The 20898-nt window shown below is 37.1% G+C and overlaps 1 protein-coding gene across 1 annotated transcript in view; it reads right to left on the bottom strand.

Annotated features, from left to right (window-relative positions):
- Positions 1-20898, bottom strand: part of COL14A1 (collagen type XIV alpha 1 chain) — a 275987-nt gene that overhangs the window by 229352 nt on the left and 25737 nt on the right. The window contains exons 4-5 of the mRNA XM_049772885.1: positions 7238-7354; positions 5468-5611 (exon numbers count right to left, since the gene is read on the bottom strand). Of these exons, the coding sequence (XP_049628842.1) occupies positions 5468-5611; positions 7238-7354 (261 nt within the window). The remainder of the gene's footprint in view (positions 1-5467; positions 5612-7237; positions 7355-20898) is intronic.

Below are 20898 nucleotides of genomic sequence, written 5' to 3'. Positions count from 1 at the left end.
GTGATTTTCTCTGAATCTTCTTGTCTCCCCTAAACTACTGTTCCATTAATGTCATCTTTATCATCTTATTCTCCTCTTCTTTCTACTGGCTTCTTTCTACTGCTGAAGCGAAAGGTTTCATCTGCTGAGGTCATGTTAATCTAATTCTGTTTTAATTTCCCCTACATATCTTGATTGGCTTCAGATATCCAGAGATTAAATTTTAAGACTTCAAAAATATTGGCCGAAGAGATAGCATGAAGTTAAGGCATTTGCCTTTCATGCAGAAGGTCATTGGTTTGAATCCTGGCATCCCATATGGTCCCCCGAGCCTGCCAGGAGCAATTTCTGAGCGTGGAGCCAGGAGTACTCCCTGAGCACTACCGGGTGTGACCCTCCCACCCCACCCCCCAAAAAAAAAACAAAAAAAAATTTTTCAAAAATATAAACAATGCAAAAAGACTTGATTCTTATGTTCCCACTGACCTCTAATTATCCCTGTGTATTTTCAGATCTTATTCACTGAATTCTTTATGTTATGACTACTTTGGAACTCAGATCCCTTATGTCAATTCTTTTCTTCCTTAGTTTTCTTAAAGATATTACCTTGTATTTTCTGCTATTCCTCTGATGCCTTTCACATTCTTATTTATTTTTTATCCTTTGCTTCCATTCTAGAGCATAATTCCACCCAAAATTTTCCTTGCATCTCTGGACAACCCACAATCACACAATTTAAATTCCCACCATTCAATGGATAATTTTCAAAACTTTGTCTACCCAGACTTATACCATGGTCTCAAATTGCATTTTTCTATCCAAGAAAATAACACTGCAACTTTAATATAAGGAAGATTCTGCCAGGTTGTAGGAAAGTAGAAATAAATCTGAAGAATAATTCCAGAGGTAGACACTTAAGGAAATTTTAGAAAAAGAAAAAGAGATACTTGAGCCAGGTTTTGAAAGCTGAGAAAGACTTTGTAGGTAGAGACTAGCAAAATGTCATTCCAAAGAGGAAGTTGGTGACCAAACAGAAAGTGGTGAAAATGGATCCATAAATAAGAAAAAAAAAAAAGAAAAGAAAAGAAAAAGAAAAAAAATGAATCTCTTTGAATTGGATCACTAGGCCACATACAAAATGTAATTTAGGTCAACCAAGCTAATGACCCTTTCAGACAAAAGCAACTCAGGAAAACAGACTGTTTTGAGCAAAGTGGTATTAACCATAATAGTGGCCTTTGTCCTTGAGCTTTTATACACTATGATAGACTGATAGCAGTGCCCCATGTGCAGATAAAGAAACCCAGACAGGAGTGGAGGCACTAGCAGTAAGGCATCTGCCTTGCCAGCACTAGCCTAGGACGGACCACGGTTCGATTCTCCGGCGTTCCATATGGTCCCCCAAGCCAGGAGCAATTTCTGAGTGCATAGCCAAGAGTAACCCCTGAGCATCATCGGGTGTGGCCCCAAAACAAAAACAAAACAAAACAAAAAAAGAGAAAAGAAACCCAGACTGGAAATGGTTAAGTACCTTGACTAAACGCACACCCTTTATCTATTGAGTCTTTTCTTTTTTTTTGGGGGGGGGCTACACCTACTTGTGCTGGGATTGGGGGATTTACTCCAGCTCTGAATAAGGAGGAGATGGTGTTCCTGTAGGTATGCAGAGGACCATCCAGTGCTAGAGATATAACCAGGGTCAGCTTTTTTTTTGCCAGGCAAGCATCTTAATTCCCATACAATCTCTCTTGCCCACTATACTCTAACTTTGAATTCATAACATCCTGAAATTTTGATATAATTTACTTTAAAAGCCAAATACTATTTCTTATGCACATATGCATCAGAAGATGGAGTTATAAAGAATTCAGGTTCCTGGGCCAGAGATATAATACAGGGAATAAGACATTTACCTTGCACAATGCCAAGACAGGTTAGATTCATGAAACAAGTTCTGCTGAGTCCCACTTGATATGAGCCCTCAGTGCAGAGCCACAAGTTAGGCCCAAACACCAATGGGTGTGGCTCAAAACAAAGTTTAAAACAAATAAATAAAAAAATCAAGCCTCTGTTCTATTTGTAAATCTATATCAAGGATCATCATTGTCCTAGATCCAATTACATTAAGAGTGGAGATTTCTGATTCTCTCTCTCTCTCTCTCTCTCTCTCTCTCTCTCTCTCTCTCTCTCTCTCTCTCTCTCTCTCTCTCTCTCTCTCTCTCTCTCTTTCTTAAGTTTTTTGGTTTTTGAGGCCATGCTAGTGGTGCTCAGGTGTTACTCCTGACTCTGTGATCAGGATTACTCCTGACTCCGCACTAAGGAATTTCTCCTAGTGGTGTTCAGGAGACCTTAAGGAAGATGAATCTGGGTCAGCTGCATGCAGTGAACTCCATCTCACAGTGAACAAAATATAATTGAAATGCAAAAAGAAAAAGGAAGATACTCAAATTATTTCCATTTAAAAAAAAACTGTCTATTGGAAAGAATGAATTCTTCCATCCTGCCAATAAAAATAACATAGCTAAAAAGATAGATGCTTACATACATTTCTTTACTAATCAGATTATATTAATAAGTTCATTTCAAAAGACTTAAGTAAGCTGACAACTTCATGGCCTTTTTGTGATTTGGTTAAACAGCTATTAGGGGAATATTTTAATGTAAATATATTTCTCAGGCTAAACAGAGTCCAGAGTACTAACCATTATACCATAGAATCCACTTTCTCAGGCCAATCGATGAAATATTTGAAATATGCAATTATAACAGAATAGCGTAAAAAATGGTTTCTTCTTGTTCTTTTCTATGCATCTCACAAACTTCATGAAAATGTATTTTGCTGGGGCCAGAGAGATAGCATAGTGGTAGGGTGTTTGTCTTGCATGCAGCAATCTAGGACTGATGATTGTATCCCATATGATCCCAGAGCCTGCCAAGGGCAATTTCTGAGAATAGAGCCAGGATTGACCCCTGAGTGCTGCCACCGAGTGTGATCCAAAAAAAGGGAAAATTTATTTTGCTTACTTATTCTAACACAAAGGTTAGGAGAAGCCGGAAACTAAAGTGCAAAGTCCCAAGGAGACAGAAAATGGATTTATACGGAAAATACTATCAAATCTCCCTGGAACTTCTAGACACCAGACACAATAAATCTTAAAACAATGCAACATTTAAAACACTTGTGAGTCCTGTTGACAAATGGACTTAACATCTTTTGAATATCAAAATTTTCAAGATATGTCAAGTTAATGAAAAAAATTTAATTGGTGGGGGGGTCACACCCACCTATGCCCAAGCCCAGTGGTTCTCAGTGGCTACTAGGACCACATCCAACAATGTTGAGGTGGAGTGGGCATGCAGTACTGGGACTGAGCCAAGAATCTCACATGAATATAGCAAGTTCTCTACCACTTGAGCCATATCACCAACTTGGAATTATTTTAACTAAAAACAAATACATAAATGAATCACAAAGAAAAGATTGATCATAAGGTCAAAGAGATAGGTCAACAGACTATGCACAAAGATCAACAGAAGAATACATGCAAAGCATGTGGAAAGTCTGAGTTTGATCCCTTGCTATGCATTGTCCCCCTGAACACCAGTGGGAATACCACTGAGCACAGAACCAGGAGTAAGCTCTGAGGACAAAGCCAGTAATAGCCCCTAAGCATTGCTGGTTTTAGCCCCAAAATTAAATATATATAAAAACATGGGAAATATAAATAAAATATATTTTTAAAAATATATGAAAACAGGGGCCAGAGAGATAGCATAGAGGTAAGGCATTTGCCTTGCATGCAGAAGGACGGTGGTTCAAATCCTGACATACCATATGATCCCCTGAGCCTGCCAGGAGCAATTTCTTTTTTTTGTTTGTTTTTGTTTTTTAGGCCACACCCATTTAATGCTCAGGGGTTACTCCTGGCTAAGCACTCAGAAATTGCCCCTGGCTTGGGGGGACCATATGGGATGCCGGGGGATTGAACCATGGTCCTTCCTTGGCTAGCGCTTGCAAGGCAGACACCTTACCTCTAGCGCCACCTCGCCGGCCCCAGAGCAATTTCTGAGAGTAGAGCCAGGAGTGACCCCTGAGCGCTGTTGAGTGTGACCCAAAAACCAAACCCCCCCCCAAAAAAAATATATATATATGAAAACAATGGAACATCTACATTGAACACTGGTACACACACAACTGAATCCTAATGAAAGGATTTTTTAAATGATGGTTATTTGAAACAATTTCTAAGTTTCATTTTATTTTGAATTGTTTTTTTTTTTTTGCTTTAGGGGTTCCTTAGACTAGAGTAGTGATGTTTTTATTGTCCTGAGTTGTATACTAAGATGGTTAAAGAGTCATTAATATTAACATTACTTCATTAGCATCAATTGTTAATGAAGTAACATCAAAAATTTGCCTGGCTTTGTATTTATATTGCTCTGAACTTTCCCTTCTACAATTGAGCTACCAGAAATTAAGTCCCATGGGGGAGGACATGTGTTATAGTCTAGGTGCCTAGGATAGAGCCTGGTTTTTCATTATCATGTAATATATGTTAAATGAGGGGAATGAATGATTGAATGAATAAATACCTCCCAGAAGGCGCAAGAATCACATCCTTTGTGATGATTTTACATTCAATATAAACAAAAGCTCTCAGAGTTTTCACCCCTGCTTAACTTTGTAATTTATCATCTGTTTGCTTCCTTAACTCACTATCTGAAAGCTCAAATACAAAGCAATTCCCATGAATCTCTTCTCAATTTTCCTATTGGGGCAGGGAGTGTATTTACCATGTTGCATCTATATTCACGAATGTATTTGTCTTGAAAATTGGCACATAAATGGTAATTGGTGATCTGTGCAAGGAGCTCAAAGCCTGTATAGTTTATCATAGATCTAAAAACGGCACTTGCTGGGGACTTTACAGAAGAGGCATCACCATCAATCCTTTGGCGCATGTTAATTGAGCACCTATTTTTACTGAGCTCAGGAGCTATTTGGATGAGTTACTGGAGACAGTACTATCATAACAATGTGAATGAATGAGGGAAATAGAAAGCCTGTCTAGAGTATTGGCGAGGTTGGGGTGGGGAGGAGGGAGATTTGGGACATCAGTGATGGGAATGTTGCACTGGTGATGGGGGGTGTTTACATGACTGAAACCCAACAACAATCATATTTGTAATCAAGGTTTTCAAATAAAGATATCAATAATATATATAATAATAAAAGTGCTACTGCTTGATAAAAAAAAGAAACAGCCTTTGCAAACTCAAATTCAAAGGATCGGTAAACTTTGGGAAGAAAAAGACAGAAAAATACGGTAGATGTAAAGAACTCATGGAAGATGGACCATGATTTGAAAATTTTCAAATCTCTTCAAATGTGCAGAAGTTAGGATTTTTAAAACCTGTTACATTTACCACTAATGTAAATTTAGAACTGCAAGTGAGTTCCATAGTCATAAACCCTGGAAATACATACTTCTGAACTGTCCCTGAGCAGGCTTGCTTTCTTTATCTTTATTATATGCAATGAGTTGGACTGTGTAATTCTGATCTGGCATAAGCCCTTGTATAATTGCTTTAGTTGCGGTGTTCTGGAGATTCAAGTGATTGGTTTTTCCACCTAAAATAAAACAGAAAGTTTAATCAGTTATGAAAAACAGGTTAACCATATGCTTTTAAAAGTTTTATTAAACAAAAACCAAGATTTTTAATGTCTGGATACTTAAATATATATTATAAATATATATGCATAATCACTAATTTCATTTTCTTCTCATTTTCTGTTGTATTCTTTGCATTAGATATCTATCTAAATTAGGTTAGGCAAAAAGTTTCACCAAAGTATTCATGAAATCCTTGCATTATAACATGCAGTTGCTATTTTACCATAGAGAAAGTCTTAGTACAAATTAAAAGACAATAAGCCTTTCACATCACACATATTTTTCAGAAAAAGAATTTCAATTGCAAGTGAAGAAAAATACTCAGGTAAATTAAATGTAATAAACAACCTGGCATATTTTTCCTAAGCTTTCACAAATGTAAGTTAGAATATTCTTGAAGCATAAGCAATTTAATTTAATATCCATTGCCTGGTTACTGAAAAATAAACTTGGCTCAGGGTCAAGGATGTGGCTCAATGGTAATTGCTAGAAGGTGTAAGACCTTAGGTTCAATTCCCAGCACAACTGGAAAAAACAAAAAACGCTTTAAAGAGTAATTTGGTTCATAAGATTGCAATACTCAATATCTTTCTATCAAATTAGATTGTTATATAAACTCGCTGCTGATTAAAAATTCCACTTCCATGGACAATCTCAGATACACCTTTCTTCTTTGATCTCTGGTACGGTGAGTATCAGAAAATGAAAATTAACTTGAAACTTTCTCCCTCAATAATAGCAAAAGGTTTGGAAATTTTTTAATAAAACAAGATAGCTTTGTTTTTTTTTTTATTGAGACCATTGTGAATCATAAGTCCTTCATAGTTGTATTTCAGAAATATAGTGACAGTAAAGCAAGATAGTTTTTATGAATAAAATTAACTTAGACATGCGGGGAGAGAAAAAATGTATATATGTTTAAAGGAGAAAAGAGGTTTAAAAGTACAAGCTGGGCTGGAGAGATAGCATGGAGGTAGGGCATTTGCTTCACATGCAGAAGGACAATGGTTGAGTCCCGGCATCCTGTATGATCCCCAGAGCCTGCCAGGAGCAATTTCTGAGCGTAGAGTGTGTGACCCAAAAATCAAAATAAAATAAAATAAAATAAAGTAAAAGTGCAAGCTAAGAGTTTTGATTATTTAATTTGATAAATTAATCAAACATAGATAAATAATCTACTTTAACCATACTTAATAAAATAAAGTTTTGGGTGGGGATTTGGTTTTTTGTTTTGTTTTGTTTTGTTTTGGGCCACACCGGGTGACCCTCAGTGGTCACTCCTGGCAGTCTGGACTGTTGACCATCTATTTGTATATGTTAAATGCCAGTAGATCAGTGTTGAAATAAACGTAGTGAGAATTTTTAGTAGTTTGGAAACTTCACTTGAAGAGAATTATGGTGAATACAATAATCTTGCCCTTTATAATATGGAGAATATTATTTCCTTGAGTAGAACACAAAACTTATAGCACAAAATATAAAGCAAAATAATAAAAACTTAACGCAATATTTATGACTATACATTTTTAGTTTCTTGTATATAAAAATTTTTATGATGGTCCAGAAAATATAGTTGAGTTTACCTGATGTAGGAGTCACGAGAAGTTTGTAACCACCAAATTTCCCTCTTGGGGCCTTCCAGGAAATCTGTAGACTATCATGAGATAATACATTATATCTTAACCGTGTTGGTGGAGACACTAAAAAGGAAAAACAAAAAATGCTTAAATGTTTAAATATTTAAATTTCCATTTTTGAAAACTGAACAGTCAAAGCAATGTAATAAAAAATAAACAGCATTCATCAGTCTCAAATTCTTTCTACAACCTCATTATTAATTGGATTGTTTCTAAAACAATACAAATTCAAGACATGTCTTTCTTATTCTAATAATAAATATTGATCAACTAATCCTGACTGTGACAAAGAGCTATAACTCTGGATTAAAATGTATTTTTATAATGTAATAAGTGAAGTAATCTTGTAAAATATTTTACCTGTCATAAATACGGATTTGTTTTACCAAAATATGTAAAAAAATTTGTTGTTTTGAGCCATACACACTGGTGTTCATTGTTTACTTTAATTTTGTGCTCAGGGATTAATTCTGCCAGAATCAGGAGACTGTATGTGGCACCAGTAGTCAAACCAAGGTCTGGAACTGCAATGTACAAGGCAAGTGCCCTAACCACTGTACTATCTATCGCTCCACCCCCAAGAACATGTAAATTTTTATCATCTACTCTACTGGTAACTATAACTTAATTTTTCACTTTATAATGTAGAATATTTTGTTACATAATTTGAAAAGGCTCTTATATATCATAGTAATACAATCTCAATTAAAAAGCATTTGATAAAAAAATTATAAAAAAGCAAAGATAATTATATTTTACACACTTTGATCCACTTAAGCATAGCTAACTTACACCTTTCAGGACAAAAACATAGCACTTCATCAAGATTCATCCTATATGGGTTGAGGCTATGACTCAGCAGTAGAGTAGTTTCCCACATGTGTAAGTCCTGAGTTTGATTCCCAGATCTACTAATCATTCACCCCAAAATATATGCCGTTATACATAATTTTCCTTTACAAAAAATAGTTTTTACAAAAAATAGTTTACAAAAAATAGCTCTGTATTGATTAAACATAGTCATTTTAACTTCAAAGCACATTTTAAGCACCCCAGGTCAATGTTTCAGAATTTCAATAGAAAAATCTATAGTAAGACATTTAAAAAAATTTTTGAGTCATACTCAGCAATGCTCAGGAGTCACTCCTGACTCTGCACTCAGAAATTACTTCTGGCAGTGTTCAAGGGACCATTTAAAATGCAGGTATCAAACCCACTTCAGACATGTGTATGGCAAGAGCCCTGCCAACTGTACTATACCTCCAGCACCTAAAACTTTATAAAGAAAAAATTTACAGAGGCCAAGGATGCAGTTCAGTGCAGAGGGCTTATCTTGCAGGCATGAAGTTCTGGGTTTGATACCCAGTCTTGCAATAAATTAATTTTATTACATGATATCTAAATTATTTTTTCCAAATAACAAAAAAAGAAAAGTAGCAAAAAAATTTAAAGTAAAAATTTTTTTACCACTTTTATACCCAGCCTTTCTTCCTTGCATCAGAGAATAGAGGGGATGGAGGCAGGGGACAAAAAGAAACATTCTATTTAAGAAACTTGCAGCATAATATGCAATTTAGGCATTATACTGACTCCCACTTCTGCCACGTACTTGACAAATGACTCTGAGCAAAGATTATTTCTTCCAAAATCTCTTTTTAGAAAAGATGACAGGAATACATCTTTACAAGATAGATGACAACTTTAAATAGGATTAAAGACACACAGCTTGATAATAGGTGTTGATAAATTTGTTTGTTTTCCTTCATCTAATGAATCATCTCAAAAGTTATTCTTATTCCTCTAGAAAATACATTGTTGGTTGATTCCCGACTGCGAGAAACTGTGAGTGTTGCCTTGCCTGTTTTTCCACTGTCCTGTCTCCTAAACCTCTTGGGAGTGGACTGAAAAGGGCCCAGAAAACTGACTCTCCCAGGGGCTCCAGAAGAGCACGGCCTTCGCTACGCGACCGTGCACACTTTCTAAGAAAAGAAAGCCACTGCAACAAAACAAAACAAAACAAAACAAAACAACAAAAAAAAAATCACACTAAGAACTGAGCAGGATCACTGAAGCCCAGCATTTCTCCCCGGACTGTCTTCTCTGCTGCGTGGTCGGGCCTAAGATTTGATCCTGTGTGAGGCTCCATCCACAGAGGGCTCCCCTTCCTTGGAGGCAAGTGGACCCACCCAGAAAGGGCGGAGCCAGAGGAGCGAGGCCCGGCACATCATGTAGCCAATGAATACCACCACAACATGAAGAAAAAACTCACAATACAAGTGACAGTGGGGAAACAACGCAGGCCAGCAAAAGACATAGAGAATGAAGATGACAATTCTGATGACCAGAAAATGGCCAACCAACTAATCAATCTCTCAGATAAGTTTAGACAAAAATATGGAAAATGTTCAAAGAACTCAAAGAAACTATGGATTGAGTTGAACAGAACACTAATAAGAACCAAGAAAATATGAAGACAGAAATCACAAAACTCCAAACTGAAATAACAGGTCAAATAACAGGCTTGAAAAAGTCAGTAAACGAATTGAATGATAAAATGGATACGCTCTACAAAAGACTAACAGAAGCTGAAAATAGAATTGGTGCTGTGGAAGATGAGATAAATAACAACTCCATACAGTAAGAGAGATTAGAAAAAAAACTTAAAGCAAATGAACAGACAATGGAAAAATTAGAGAATAAGAACAGATGAAAATAGAAGTCTATGATAAGCTCAACAGAAACAACTTAAGAATCATTGGAGTCCCAGAGACCCAGGAAGAAAATTTCCAGGAAGAATCAACGGTCAAGAACATCATTAAAGAGAAACTTCCAGAGCTAAAGAATATATGCAATCAAGTCCTGCATGCCCGAAGAGTACCAACCAAAATACCCCAAGACACATCCTAGTCACAATGACGAATCCCACAGATAGAAACAGAATTCTGAAAGCAGCAAGATCAAAAAGGGAAATTACATTCAAGGGAACATCCTTGAGATTTACAGCAGACCTGTCACCAGAAACACTCAAGGTCAGAAAGCAGTGGTGGGACATAGTGACAAAACTCAATGAAATAAATGCTTCACCTAGAATACTGTACACAGCAAAACTCACATTCAGGTTTGACAGAAAAATACATGGCTTCACAGAAAACAACAGCTCAGAAACTTTACAGGCTCAAAACCAGTCTTAAGAGAAAAACTGAAAGACCTAATTTAATACAAGACTGACCAAAAGACACACAGAATTTCAATATAAAGATGGCATTAAATCCCAGGACAATTCTTTCTCTCAATGTCAATGGACTAAATACACCAGTTAAGAGACACATAGTGGCTAAATGAATTAAAAAACTCAATCCAACCTTCTGCTGCCTACAAGAAACACACCTGAATAGTCAAAACAAATATAGATTCAAAATAAAAGGCTGAAGAAAAATTATCCAAACAAACAACACCCATAAAAAAGCTGGAGTGGCCATACTAATATCATATGATGCAAACTTTATACACAAGAAAGTTGTAAGGGACAAAGATGGTCATTTTGTATTAATCAAGGGGTATGTACAGCAGGAAGAAATCACTCTCCTAAACATATATGCACTGAATGAGGGGCCAGCAAAATATTTAATACAATTGTTGACAAATCTGAAAAATAATATCAATAACAACACAATTATTGTGGGGGACCTCAACATGGCTTTGTCAACACTGGATAGGTCAACCAGACTGAAAAATAACAAGATATACTAGACCTGAGAAGAGAAATGGAAGAGAGGGGCCTAGTAGATATATATAGGACACTCCATCCACAGAAACCTGGATACACAATTTTCTCAAATGTACATGTGACATTCTCTGGATAGACTAGATGCTGGCACATAAAACATACCTCCATAATATCAAGAGGATAGAAATTTTTCAGGCTACCTTTGCTGACCACAAAGCTCTGAAATTATATGTGAATTCCAAAGGGATGCAGAAGAAAAACTTTAACACCTGGAAGTTAAGCAGCCTCATACTGAATAACCAGTGGGTCCGAGATGAACTCAAAGAGAAAATCAAAACTTTCCTGGAAACAAATTATAATAAAGATGCAAACTATCAGAACTTATGGGACACAGCAAAAGCAGTACGGAGAGGAAAATTTATAGCTTTGCAAGCACACATCAGGAAGGAAGAAGGGGCCTACCTGAATAGCTTAATGATGCAGCTCATAGAAATAGAAAGTGCTCAACAAAAGGACCCAAAAATAGAGAGACAAAAGGAAATAACAAAGCTAAGAGCAGAAATCAACAAAGTGGAAACCAAAAAAAAAAAAAAAATCCGAAAGATCAACGGAAACAGAAGTTGGTTCTTCAAAAAAATAAACAAAATTGATAGACCACTAGCAAAACTAACAGAGAGAGAGAGAGAGAGAGAGAGAGAGAGAGAGAGAGAGAGAGAGAAACTTGATAACTCGTATTAGGAATGAAAAGTAGAGATCATTACTGATATGGCAGAGATTCAAAGGGTAATCAGAAACTACTTTGAGAAACTCTATGCCACTAAAAATGAGAACCTGGAAGAAATGGATAGATTCTTGGACTCTCATAGTCTTCCATGGTTGAATGAAGAGGATGTAGCATATATAAACACCCCCATCACTATTGAGGAAATTAAAATTGTAATCAAATATCTGCCCAAAAACAAAAGCCCAGGCCCGGATGGATTCACTAATGAATTCTTTCAAACTTTTCAAGAGGAACTACTACCAATTATGGCAAGACTCTTTCATAAAATTGAAAAAATGGGAACACTTCCAATTGCTTTTATGAAGCCAACATCACCTTGATACCTAAACCAGACAGAGATGCTATGAAAAAAGAAAATTACAGACCAATATCGCTGATGAATGCAGATGCAAAGATCCTCAACAAAATCCTGGCAAATAGGATTCAATGCCTCATTAAGAAGATCATCCACTACGATCAAGTAGGTTTCATCTCAGGAATGCAAGGATTGTTTAACATCCATAATTCTATCAACATAAAACACAACATCAACAACAAGAAAAATAAAAATCACATGATTATATCAATAGATGCAGAAACTCTCAGCAAGATGGGAATGAAAGGAACCTTCCTCAATATAGTTAAGGCCATCTACCACAAGCCAGTGGCAAATATTATCCTCAATGGAGAAAAACTAAGAGCCTTCCCTCTAAATTCTGGCACAAGACAAGGCTGTCCTCTCTCATCACTCCTATTCAACATAGCACTGGAAGTACTTGCTATAGTGATTAGGCAAGGAAAAGATATGGAATGAATCCAGATAGGAAAGGAAGAAGTCCAGCTCTCGCTGTTTGCAGATGACATGATACTCTACTTAGAAAATCCTAAAGTCTCTACCAAAAAGCTTCTAGAAACAATAGACTCATATAGCAAGGTGGCAGGCTACAAATTAACACACAAAAATTAATGGCCTTTCTATACATCAATAGTAATAAGGAAAAAATGGACATTAAGAAAACAACCCCATTCACAATAGTGCCACACAAACTCAAATATCTTGGAATCAACTTGACTAAAAATGTGAAGGACCTATACAAAGAAAACTATAAAACTCTGCTCCAAGAATTAAAAGAGGACATGTGGAAATGAAAACACATACCCTGCTCATGGATTGGCAGGATTAGCATCATCAAAATGACAATACCCCCCAAAGCATTGTACAGATTTAATGTGATCCCTTTAAAGATACCCATGATATTCTTCAAAGAAGTGGATCAAGCACTTTTGAAATTCACTTAGAATAATAAACACCCTAGAATAGCTAAAGCAATCATTGGGAAAAAGAATATGGAAGGAATTACTTTCCCCAACTTTAAACTTTACTACAAAGCAATAATTATCAGAACAGCATGGTATTTGAATAAAGACAGGCCCTCAGATCAGTGGAATAGACTTGAATACTCAAAGAAAGTTCCCCAGACATACAATCACCGAATTTTTTATAAAGAAGCAAGAAATCCTAAATGGAGCAAAGAAAGCCTCTTCAACAAGTGGTGTTGGCACAACTGGATAGCCACTTGCAAAAAATTGAACTTAGAGCCCCCAGTTAACATCATGTACGAAGGTAAAATCCAAATAAATTAAAGACCTCAATATAAGACCCGAAACCATAAGATATATAGAACAACACATAGGCAAAACACTCCAGGACATTGAGACTGCAGGCATATTCAAGGAGGAAAGTGCACACTCCAAGTAAGTGAAAGCAGAGATTAACAAATGGGAATATATTAAGCTGAGACTCTTCTGCACCTCAAAAAAAGTAGCGCCCAGGATACAAGAGCCACCTGCTGAGTGGAAGAAACTATTCACCCAATACCCATCAGATAAGGGGTTAACCCCAAATATACAAGGCACTGACAGAAATATACAAGAAAAAAAAAAAACATCTAATCCCATCAAAAAAATGGGGAGAAGAAATGGACAGACACTTTGACAAAGAAATACAATTGGCCAAAAGACACATGAAAAAATGCTCCACATCTCTAATCATCAGGAAGATGCAAATCAAAACAACTATGAGATACCACCTCACACCACAGAGATTGGCACATATCACAAAGAATGAGAACAAACAGTGTTGGCAGGGATGTGGAGAGAAAGGAACTCTTATCCACTGCTGGTGGGAATGCCGTCTAGTTCAACCTTTATGGAAAGCGATATGGAGATTCCTCCAAAAACTAGAAATTGAGCTCCCATATGATCCAGCTGTATCACTCCTAGGAATATACCCTAGGAACACAAAAATACAATACAAAAATCCCTTCCTTACACTTATATTCATTGCAGCAAAACTCATAGCAAGACTCTGGAAACAACCAAGATGCCCTTCAACAGATGAATGGCTAAAGAAACTGTGGTACATATACACAATGGAATATTATGCAGTTGTCAGGAGAGATGAAGTCATAAAATTTTCCTATACATGGATGTACTTGGAATCTATTATGCTGAGTGAAATAAGTCAGAGAGAGAGAGAAAAACGCAGAATGGTCTCACTCATCTACGGGTTTTAAAAAAAAATGAAAGACATTCTTCCAGTAATAATTTTAAGACACAAAAGAGAGAAGGACTGGAAGTTACAGCTCACTTCATGAAACTCACCACATACAAGGATGAGTTTAGTTAGAGAAATAACTACAATTTGAAATATCTTAATAATGAGAATGTATGAGTGAAATAGAAAGCTTGTGTAGAGTATAGGTGGGGGATGGGTGGAGAGGAGGGAGATTTGGGACATTGGTGATGGAAATGTTGCACTGGTGATGGATGGTATTGTTTACATGACTAAAACCCAAACACAATCATGTATGTAATCAAGGTGTTTATATAAAAATATCATTGGCTGTAAAAAAAAAAAAGAAAATACATTGTTATCCAATTTAGCATATAAAGTTCTAAAGAAAGTGAAGAGATTTGTCCAAATTCACATGCTAGTGAAAGGCAATCTCTGGCCCCAAATGAAGTGTTTTGGGGAAATATCCATATTAATAAGTCACCTTTCATTGAACTGATAACCAAATAATTTCCCCCTCAACTGGCCATCCACTCCTTGGAAACCATTAAACACTGAAACATACAATCATTAAAGCAGTATTCTCTTTCCAGATGCAATCTCCTATCTCTTAGTGAAAAATGCTAGCCATGCGAAAGGAAATTATCTTCCTTTTCTTAAGTGACATGAATGAGAAAGTTTACATTTCTCATGCTTATGGGAAAATAGTAATTGTCCATGAGAACAACTCATTTGAAATAAAAGAAAGTTCCTATGCCTAACATTTGGGATAGGAGAAACAGTCACCATTTTATTTAATCTGCTACTTAAGTTGGTGAGCAACTTAATTTTAGTACTTATCAAATATGCATAAATGCCAGTGATGAATAATATGATATACATTACATATTTTTATAGAAATAATATAATAATTATAAAATTATTTCTTACTTAAAATAAAACTAAGAATTTTTAATGAGAGCCAGTTTTGGTACCAAATCAGGAGGGTTTTTATACAGCACAATGGGCAAGCTCATTGCTGTTTTCTTGCTTGTTTTTTTTGTTTGTTTGTTCAGTTCTTTGGTTTTTGAGTCATACTGGTGGTGCTCAGGGGTGACTCCTGGCTCTGCAATCAGAAGTCGCTCCTGGCAGGCTCGGGGAACTATATGGGATGCTGGGGATTTAACCTGGGTCTGTCCCAGGTCTCTTGTGTGCATGGCAAATGCCTTACCAATGTGCTATTACTCAGGACCTTCATTGCAGTTTTTAATAAATTGATAAACAGGGATTCAGAATGCCTGGGAACCAAGTTATAAAGGACCTGTAGGGTATAAGAGTCAGTCAAGGAAATTCCAAGTGATTTTTGTCAGCACCGAGGTTTGTTGACTGCCATCTTCAGAAGAGCAAAGAAGTTAATGATATTCAGAATATTATTTAAGTTAAAGATTAGGGAACTTTACAACATTTTCAACCTAGGCTAGTGTTCTTTAAAAACAGGGCCCAGAGAGATAGCACAGCGGCGTTTGCCTTGCAAGCAGCCGATTCAGGACCAAAGGTGGTTGGTTCGAATCCCGGTGTCCCATATGGTTTTACGTGCCTGCCAGGAGCTATTTCTGAGCAGACAGCCAGGAGTAACTCCTGAGCACTGCCAGGTGTGGCCCCCCCCCCCAAAAAAAAAAAAAAAACAGTCTGATTTTGTAGTTTGCAACATTTCTTTACTCAAGACCTAATCTTCTAATCTTCAGCAGAAGATAACAGGTAACTTGGATCATGCTTCAACATTAGGGGATCATATTCAGAAAGTACAAATGTTGCCAGAGCAGCAACAGCTTCCATGGATGTACTCATGGAAATAAAGTGGGAAGCAAATGTAACCACCAGGTCCATCCAGACCCAATGATTCCTAGGATGACAATTTTGTGACTATTACTGGCAACAAGCATCCCCAACCTTTTCTAGCCTTGAACCTTAGGTACTGTCCATATAGGTATAAATACATCACATCCACTCAAAGAAAATCTTGGTTAAATACATGTTTCCTTTATGTTTTTGCCTTTGGATGGAAAGAGTGAGAAGAGGAAATATTTGTTAAGAAAGAAAGAATCATGAGGTCACACGTTTGAACTTCAAAGTGAGCTCCTTTTTCTCCTTGGTATGAAAGGCACTGAGACTTTTGCCAAAGAAAGGGCAGCAAGATTGACAGAAACACTGTAAGTGCAGTGAAGAAATAATTGTTCTTATCTCATGGAACAAATATGTGTGTGTATTTAATACCAGACAAAAGGAATGATTTTTCTTTTTGTGAGCATAAAGGAGAGACTTCTCCACTTATTCTTAGCTTCCAAGAATAATTACAAATGCTTGCACAAACTTGACTCAAAAGTTAACTTGTGTCGGTTAATATCCAAACCTCTTTTAAAAAGACAAGAACAGAGTATAAAGTTGAATTTCTGGCACACATCAAGACCTAAAGCAAGCCAATAAATTCACCCTTTGAGAGGTGAAGTCTGGCTTCCTGCCCAGGAAAGGACCAAAGATATTGACAAGTTATCAACTTCATCACAAAGGAAGGTTAAGGAGAGGCCCCTGTTGGCTTTCTCTCTGTTACTGAATTGAAAGGGGTATTTTGGTTCACTGAGTTATAGTTTGGGGAGGGAAGATTTTCTTTAAACTCAAAGAATTTCATTACAACTGGTCTCGTAGAAATCAAATCTTCTCATAGCAGCAGAAAAAATAATGTTCGCATGAACTCTTCCACTGAATTTTTACTACTTTCAGTTACTTCTAAATCTTCTATTTCACAATCTAGGTATTTATTAAAGAACTATGGGGGCCGGCGAGGTGGTGCTAGATGTAAGAGGTCTGCCTTGCAAGTGCTAGCCAAAGAAGGACTGCTGTTCGATCCCCCAGCGTCCCATATGGTCCCCCAAGCTAGGGGCAATTTCTGAGCGCTTAGTCAGGAGTAACCCCTGAGCATCAAATGGGTGTGGCCCGAAAAAGCAAAAAAACAAAACAAAACAAAAAACCTAATTTTAAGTACCTTCCTTCCTTGCTTCTTCCCTTCCTTCCTTCCTCCCTTTCTTCCTTCCCTTTCTTTTCTTTTTCCTCTGTTCTCACTTCAAGTCAAAATTTTGCTGGTTTGACAACCTCTGGCAAGATTAATTTCTGATCAAATATATTAATTTCTCAAAACCCTATTAGTCTTTACCCTGAAACACTAAAATAGAGATTCTTTTCTTTTGTTCTTCATTGCCCATAATCACCTCCCTTCTTCCTTTTTTAACAGCAACCTGGTTATCTTCCAAGAAATAAGACTCCCTTTATACTGCAGGGGACCTTGGCTCTGTCCTCCATCTTCCTCTGGCTAAGCATAGGGAAAATTACTCAAATCGGGTCAGGCTGACTTTCCAAAGAATAGGAAACTTGTGTCCAGTGATGGAAGGATGGAAAATAGCTCCAGTTTTTCATTCCAATGACATGATCAACCAAAAAAAAAAAAAGGATCACTAGTTCCAAGAAGTATATCCAGGATATCCCCAGATTTCTAATCTTTGAAGTTTAATTATGTAGTTTTTACTTTTAATTCTAAAAACGACTTCATTTCCTTCTTGCTACTATATTTGTCGTTTGCTTAAATTAACCAGAAATTATTTTTTGATTTGCCACCTAAAATATCTGACTGGTTGGGATGGAGCAATATAATGTTGTTCCTTCAAAACATAGTTGAGATAAGTGCTTAAGCATGGAACAAACCATTATATTTATTACATAAGAGACTTTTAAACATCAGAGAAATAGTTGGCTTACTTTTCTGACTTATCTTTAAAAAAAAGCAAAGATACAACAGTCTTGGGGGTTTTTTAATCTCATTTTTCAGTTAAATATGTTGACTAAATTTTTATAAATAGAGATTCAAACAAGAACTATTGTTTTGGAGGGCTATTTTGGAAGGCTTTTTAAATCTTGTACAGAACCTAATGTGTTATTATTTTGTAATGAATTATACAGACATTGAAAATAGTAGTAAGAAAAAATAGTCTCAACTTCTAAACATATCTGAGATCTAAAAACTGGCCTACCCCCAAAATTGTCAATTTATTAACACACATAGAGATCGTGATCAAGTTCAATCAAGCTCTATTAAAGTCTTCAATTGTATATGCTTTAAAGTTTTTAAATGACAGTTCCTTTACCTTTTAACCACCCAACACAAACATTGCTACAACCACTAACAGAATGACTGTGAAAGTCTGAAGAACTACAGGTGACTTATTCTGTCAGACTATCCACACTTCTCCCTTACAGCCAGCCCATTGTTTTTCTGTTCTCTACTTTATTTAAAAATTTGTCTAAGAAGATGCTGGAATAATCCAGATATAAATAAGTTTGGGAGGATCAATGTGGGTTCCCTCCCTCTGGGCAGGGAAATTTTTTCATGGAAATTACATGCCAAGACTATGTGAGAAAGAGTTTTCTCAAGAATCTTGTTTAAGGAGTTTTTCTGACCTTTGCCTGTCTTTCAGCCCTTTTAAACAAGGTCTTCTCTCCTCTAAATTAGGACAAAAACCAGGAGAAGTACATTCTGCTGTTTAAGGATTAAAAAAGAATGAGTTTCTGATGAGGCTTTTAATATCAATTCTACTCCTTTTCTAGGGCAAATGAACTATGAGCACAAAGTTAGTGACTTAAGAGTGTGTAAGATTTGGGGCTGGAGGGGATGAAATCACAGTTCAGTGGGTAGGTAGAGCATTTGCCTTGAACATGGGTTTGATCACCACCATGAGTGCTGAGATCAGAGCCAGGAGGAAGCCCTGAGCATAGCTGATTGTAGCTGCCCCCAAAAGAGATTTGCGGCTGTAACAATGGTACAGTAGACAGATGCTTGCTTTGCATGTTATAGACCTGGGATCAATCTCTGGCACCCTATATGTTTCAACGAACCCTGCCAAAAGTGATCCATGTGCATGGAGCCAGTGAACCTCACTGAGAATGGCCAAAAACAAACAAACAACAAAAGAAAAACAGTAAAAAAAAAATTTTTTTTGTTTTGTTTTTTTGGGCCACACCCGGCTATGTGCTCAGAAGATGCTCCTGGCAGGAGGACCATATGGGACGCCGGGGGATCGAACCGCGGTCCGTCCTACGCTAGCGCAGGCAAAGCAGACACCTTACCTCTAGCGCCACCTTCCGGCCCCTTCTTTTTTTTTAATATTTTTATTTAAACACCTTGATTACAAACATGATTGTAGTTGGGTTTCAGTCACATAAAGAACACCTCCCTTCACCGGTGCAGCATTCCCATCACCAATGTTCCAAATTTTCCTCCTCCCCACCCCACCCCTGCCTGTACTCTAGACAGGCTTTCCACTTCCCTCATTCATTCACATTGTTATGATAGTTCTCAATGTAGTTATTTCTCTAACTGCACTCACCACCACCACCACCACCACCAACAACAACAACAACAACAACAACAACAACAAAAAACAGTAAAATTTTCTTTAAAAAAATAAAAGGCAATAGAGCAGGAGCAATAGCACAGTGTAGGGCATTTGCCTTGCACACAGCCTACCCAGGACACACCCAGGTTCAATCGATTTTTGAGCTCAGAGTTAGGTGTAACCCCTAAGCGCCCCATGTGTGGCCCAACCCTCCCCACCCAAAAGTAAAATTTTCTGACAAGGCTGGAGATTAGAAGACTATATAGATATTTTCTTTTTTATTTTAACTTTTTTTTTTTTTTGTCACAGCCGGCAGCACTCAGGGGTTATTCCTGGCTCTCCTCAGAAATCACTCCAGGCAGGCTCAGGGGACCATATAGGATGCTGGAATTCGAACCGGTTTCCATACTGTGTTAGCTGCGTGCAAGGCAAATGCCCTAGTGCTGTACTATCTCTCTGGCCCCGATACCTTCTATTTTTGAGGTTTGGGAGAGAATCCATTTTCTTCCATCTTTGAGCTTGGAGAAAATTAATTCCCACTGTCCTTTACTTGTGCCCCACCCCCTCCATATCTTCAAATCCAAGAGGCCTGGTCAAATCTTTTTCATTTGCCATCAATCTTAGACCAACTTTTCCTCCTTCTCAAAGTCTGCCCTATTTTAATGTCAGATTGACAATCTTCATACTTTGTGACATCTTGAGTAATTATTGTCATATATGAGACCCTATTGTCATTTATGGGTTCTTGAAATTAGAACTAGAACATCTGGGCCCGGAGAGATAGCACGGCGACGTTTGCCTTACAAGCAGCCAATCCAGGACCAAAGGTGGTTGGTTCGAATCCCGGTGTTCCATATGGTCCCCCGTGCCTGCCAGGAGCTATTTCTGAGCAGACAGCCAGGAGTAACCCAAAAACAAAAGCAAAAACAAAAAAAGAACTAGAACATCTTTGTGGGTAGATTTTTTTACAAATCAAAACCTGTTTTAATTTGTGCATACTCATGATTTCAAAAATATTAGAACAGTTGAAGATTGAGAGTCATTATTATTATCTAGCTGACATTAGAACTTTATTGCCTAGTAAACATGATCACACATGACTGCAAATTAGTGTCAAATTGG

This window comes from Suncus etruscus, chromosome 5, assembly GCF_024139225.1.
Source record: "Suncus etruscus isolate mSunEtr1 chromosome 5, mSunEtr1.pri.cur, whole genome shotgun sequence".
Classification (NCBI taxonomy): domain Eukaryota; kingdom Metazoa; phylum Chordata; class Mammalia; order Eulipotyphla; family Soricidae; genus Suncus; species Suncus etruscus.
The sequence above is the reverse complement of the archived record's forward strand: the minus strand, read 5'-3'. Positions and strand labels throughout refer to the sequence as shown.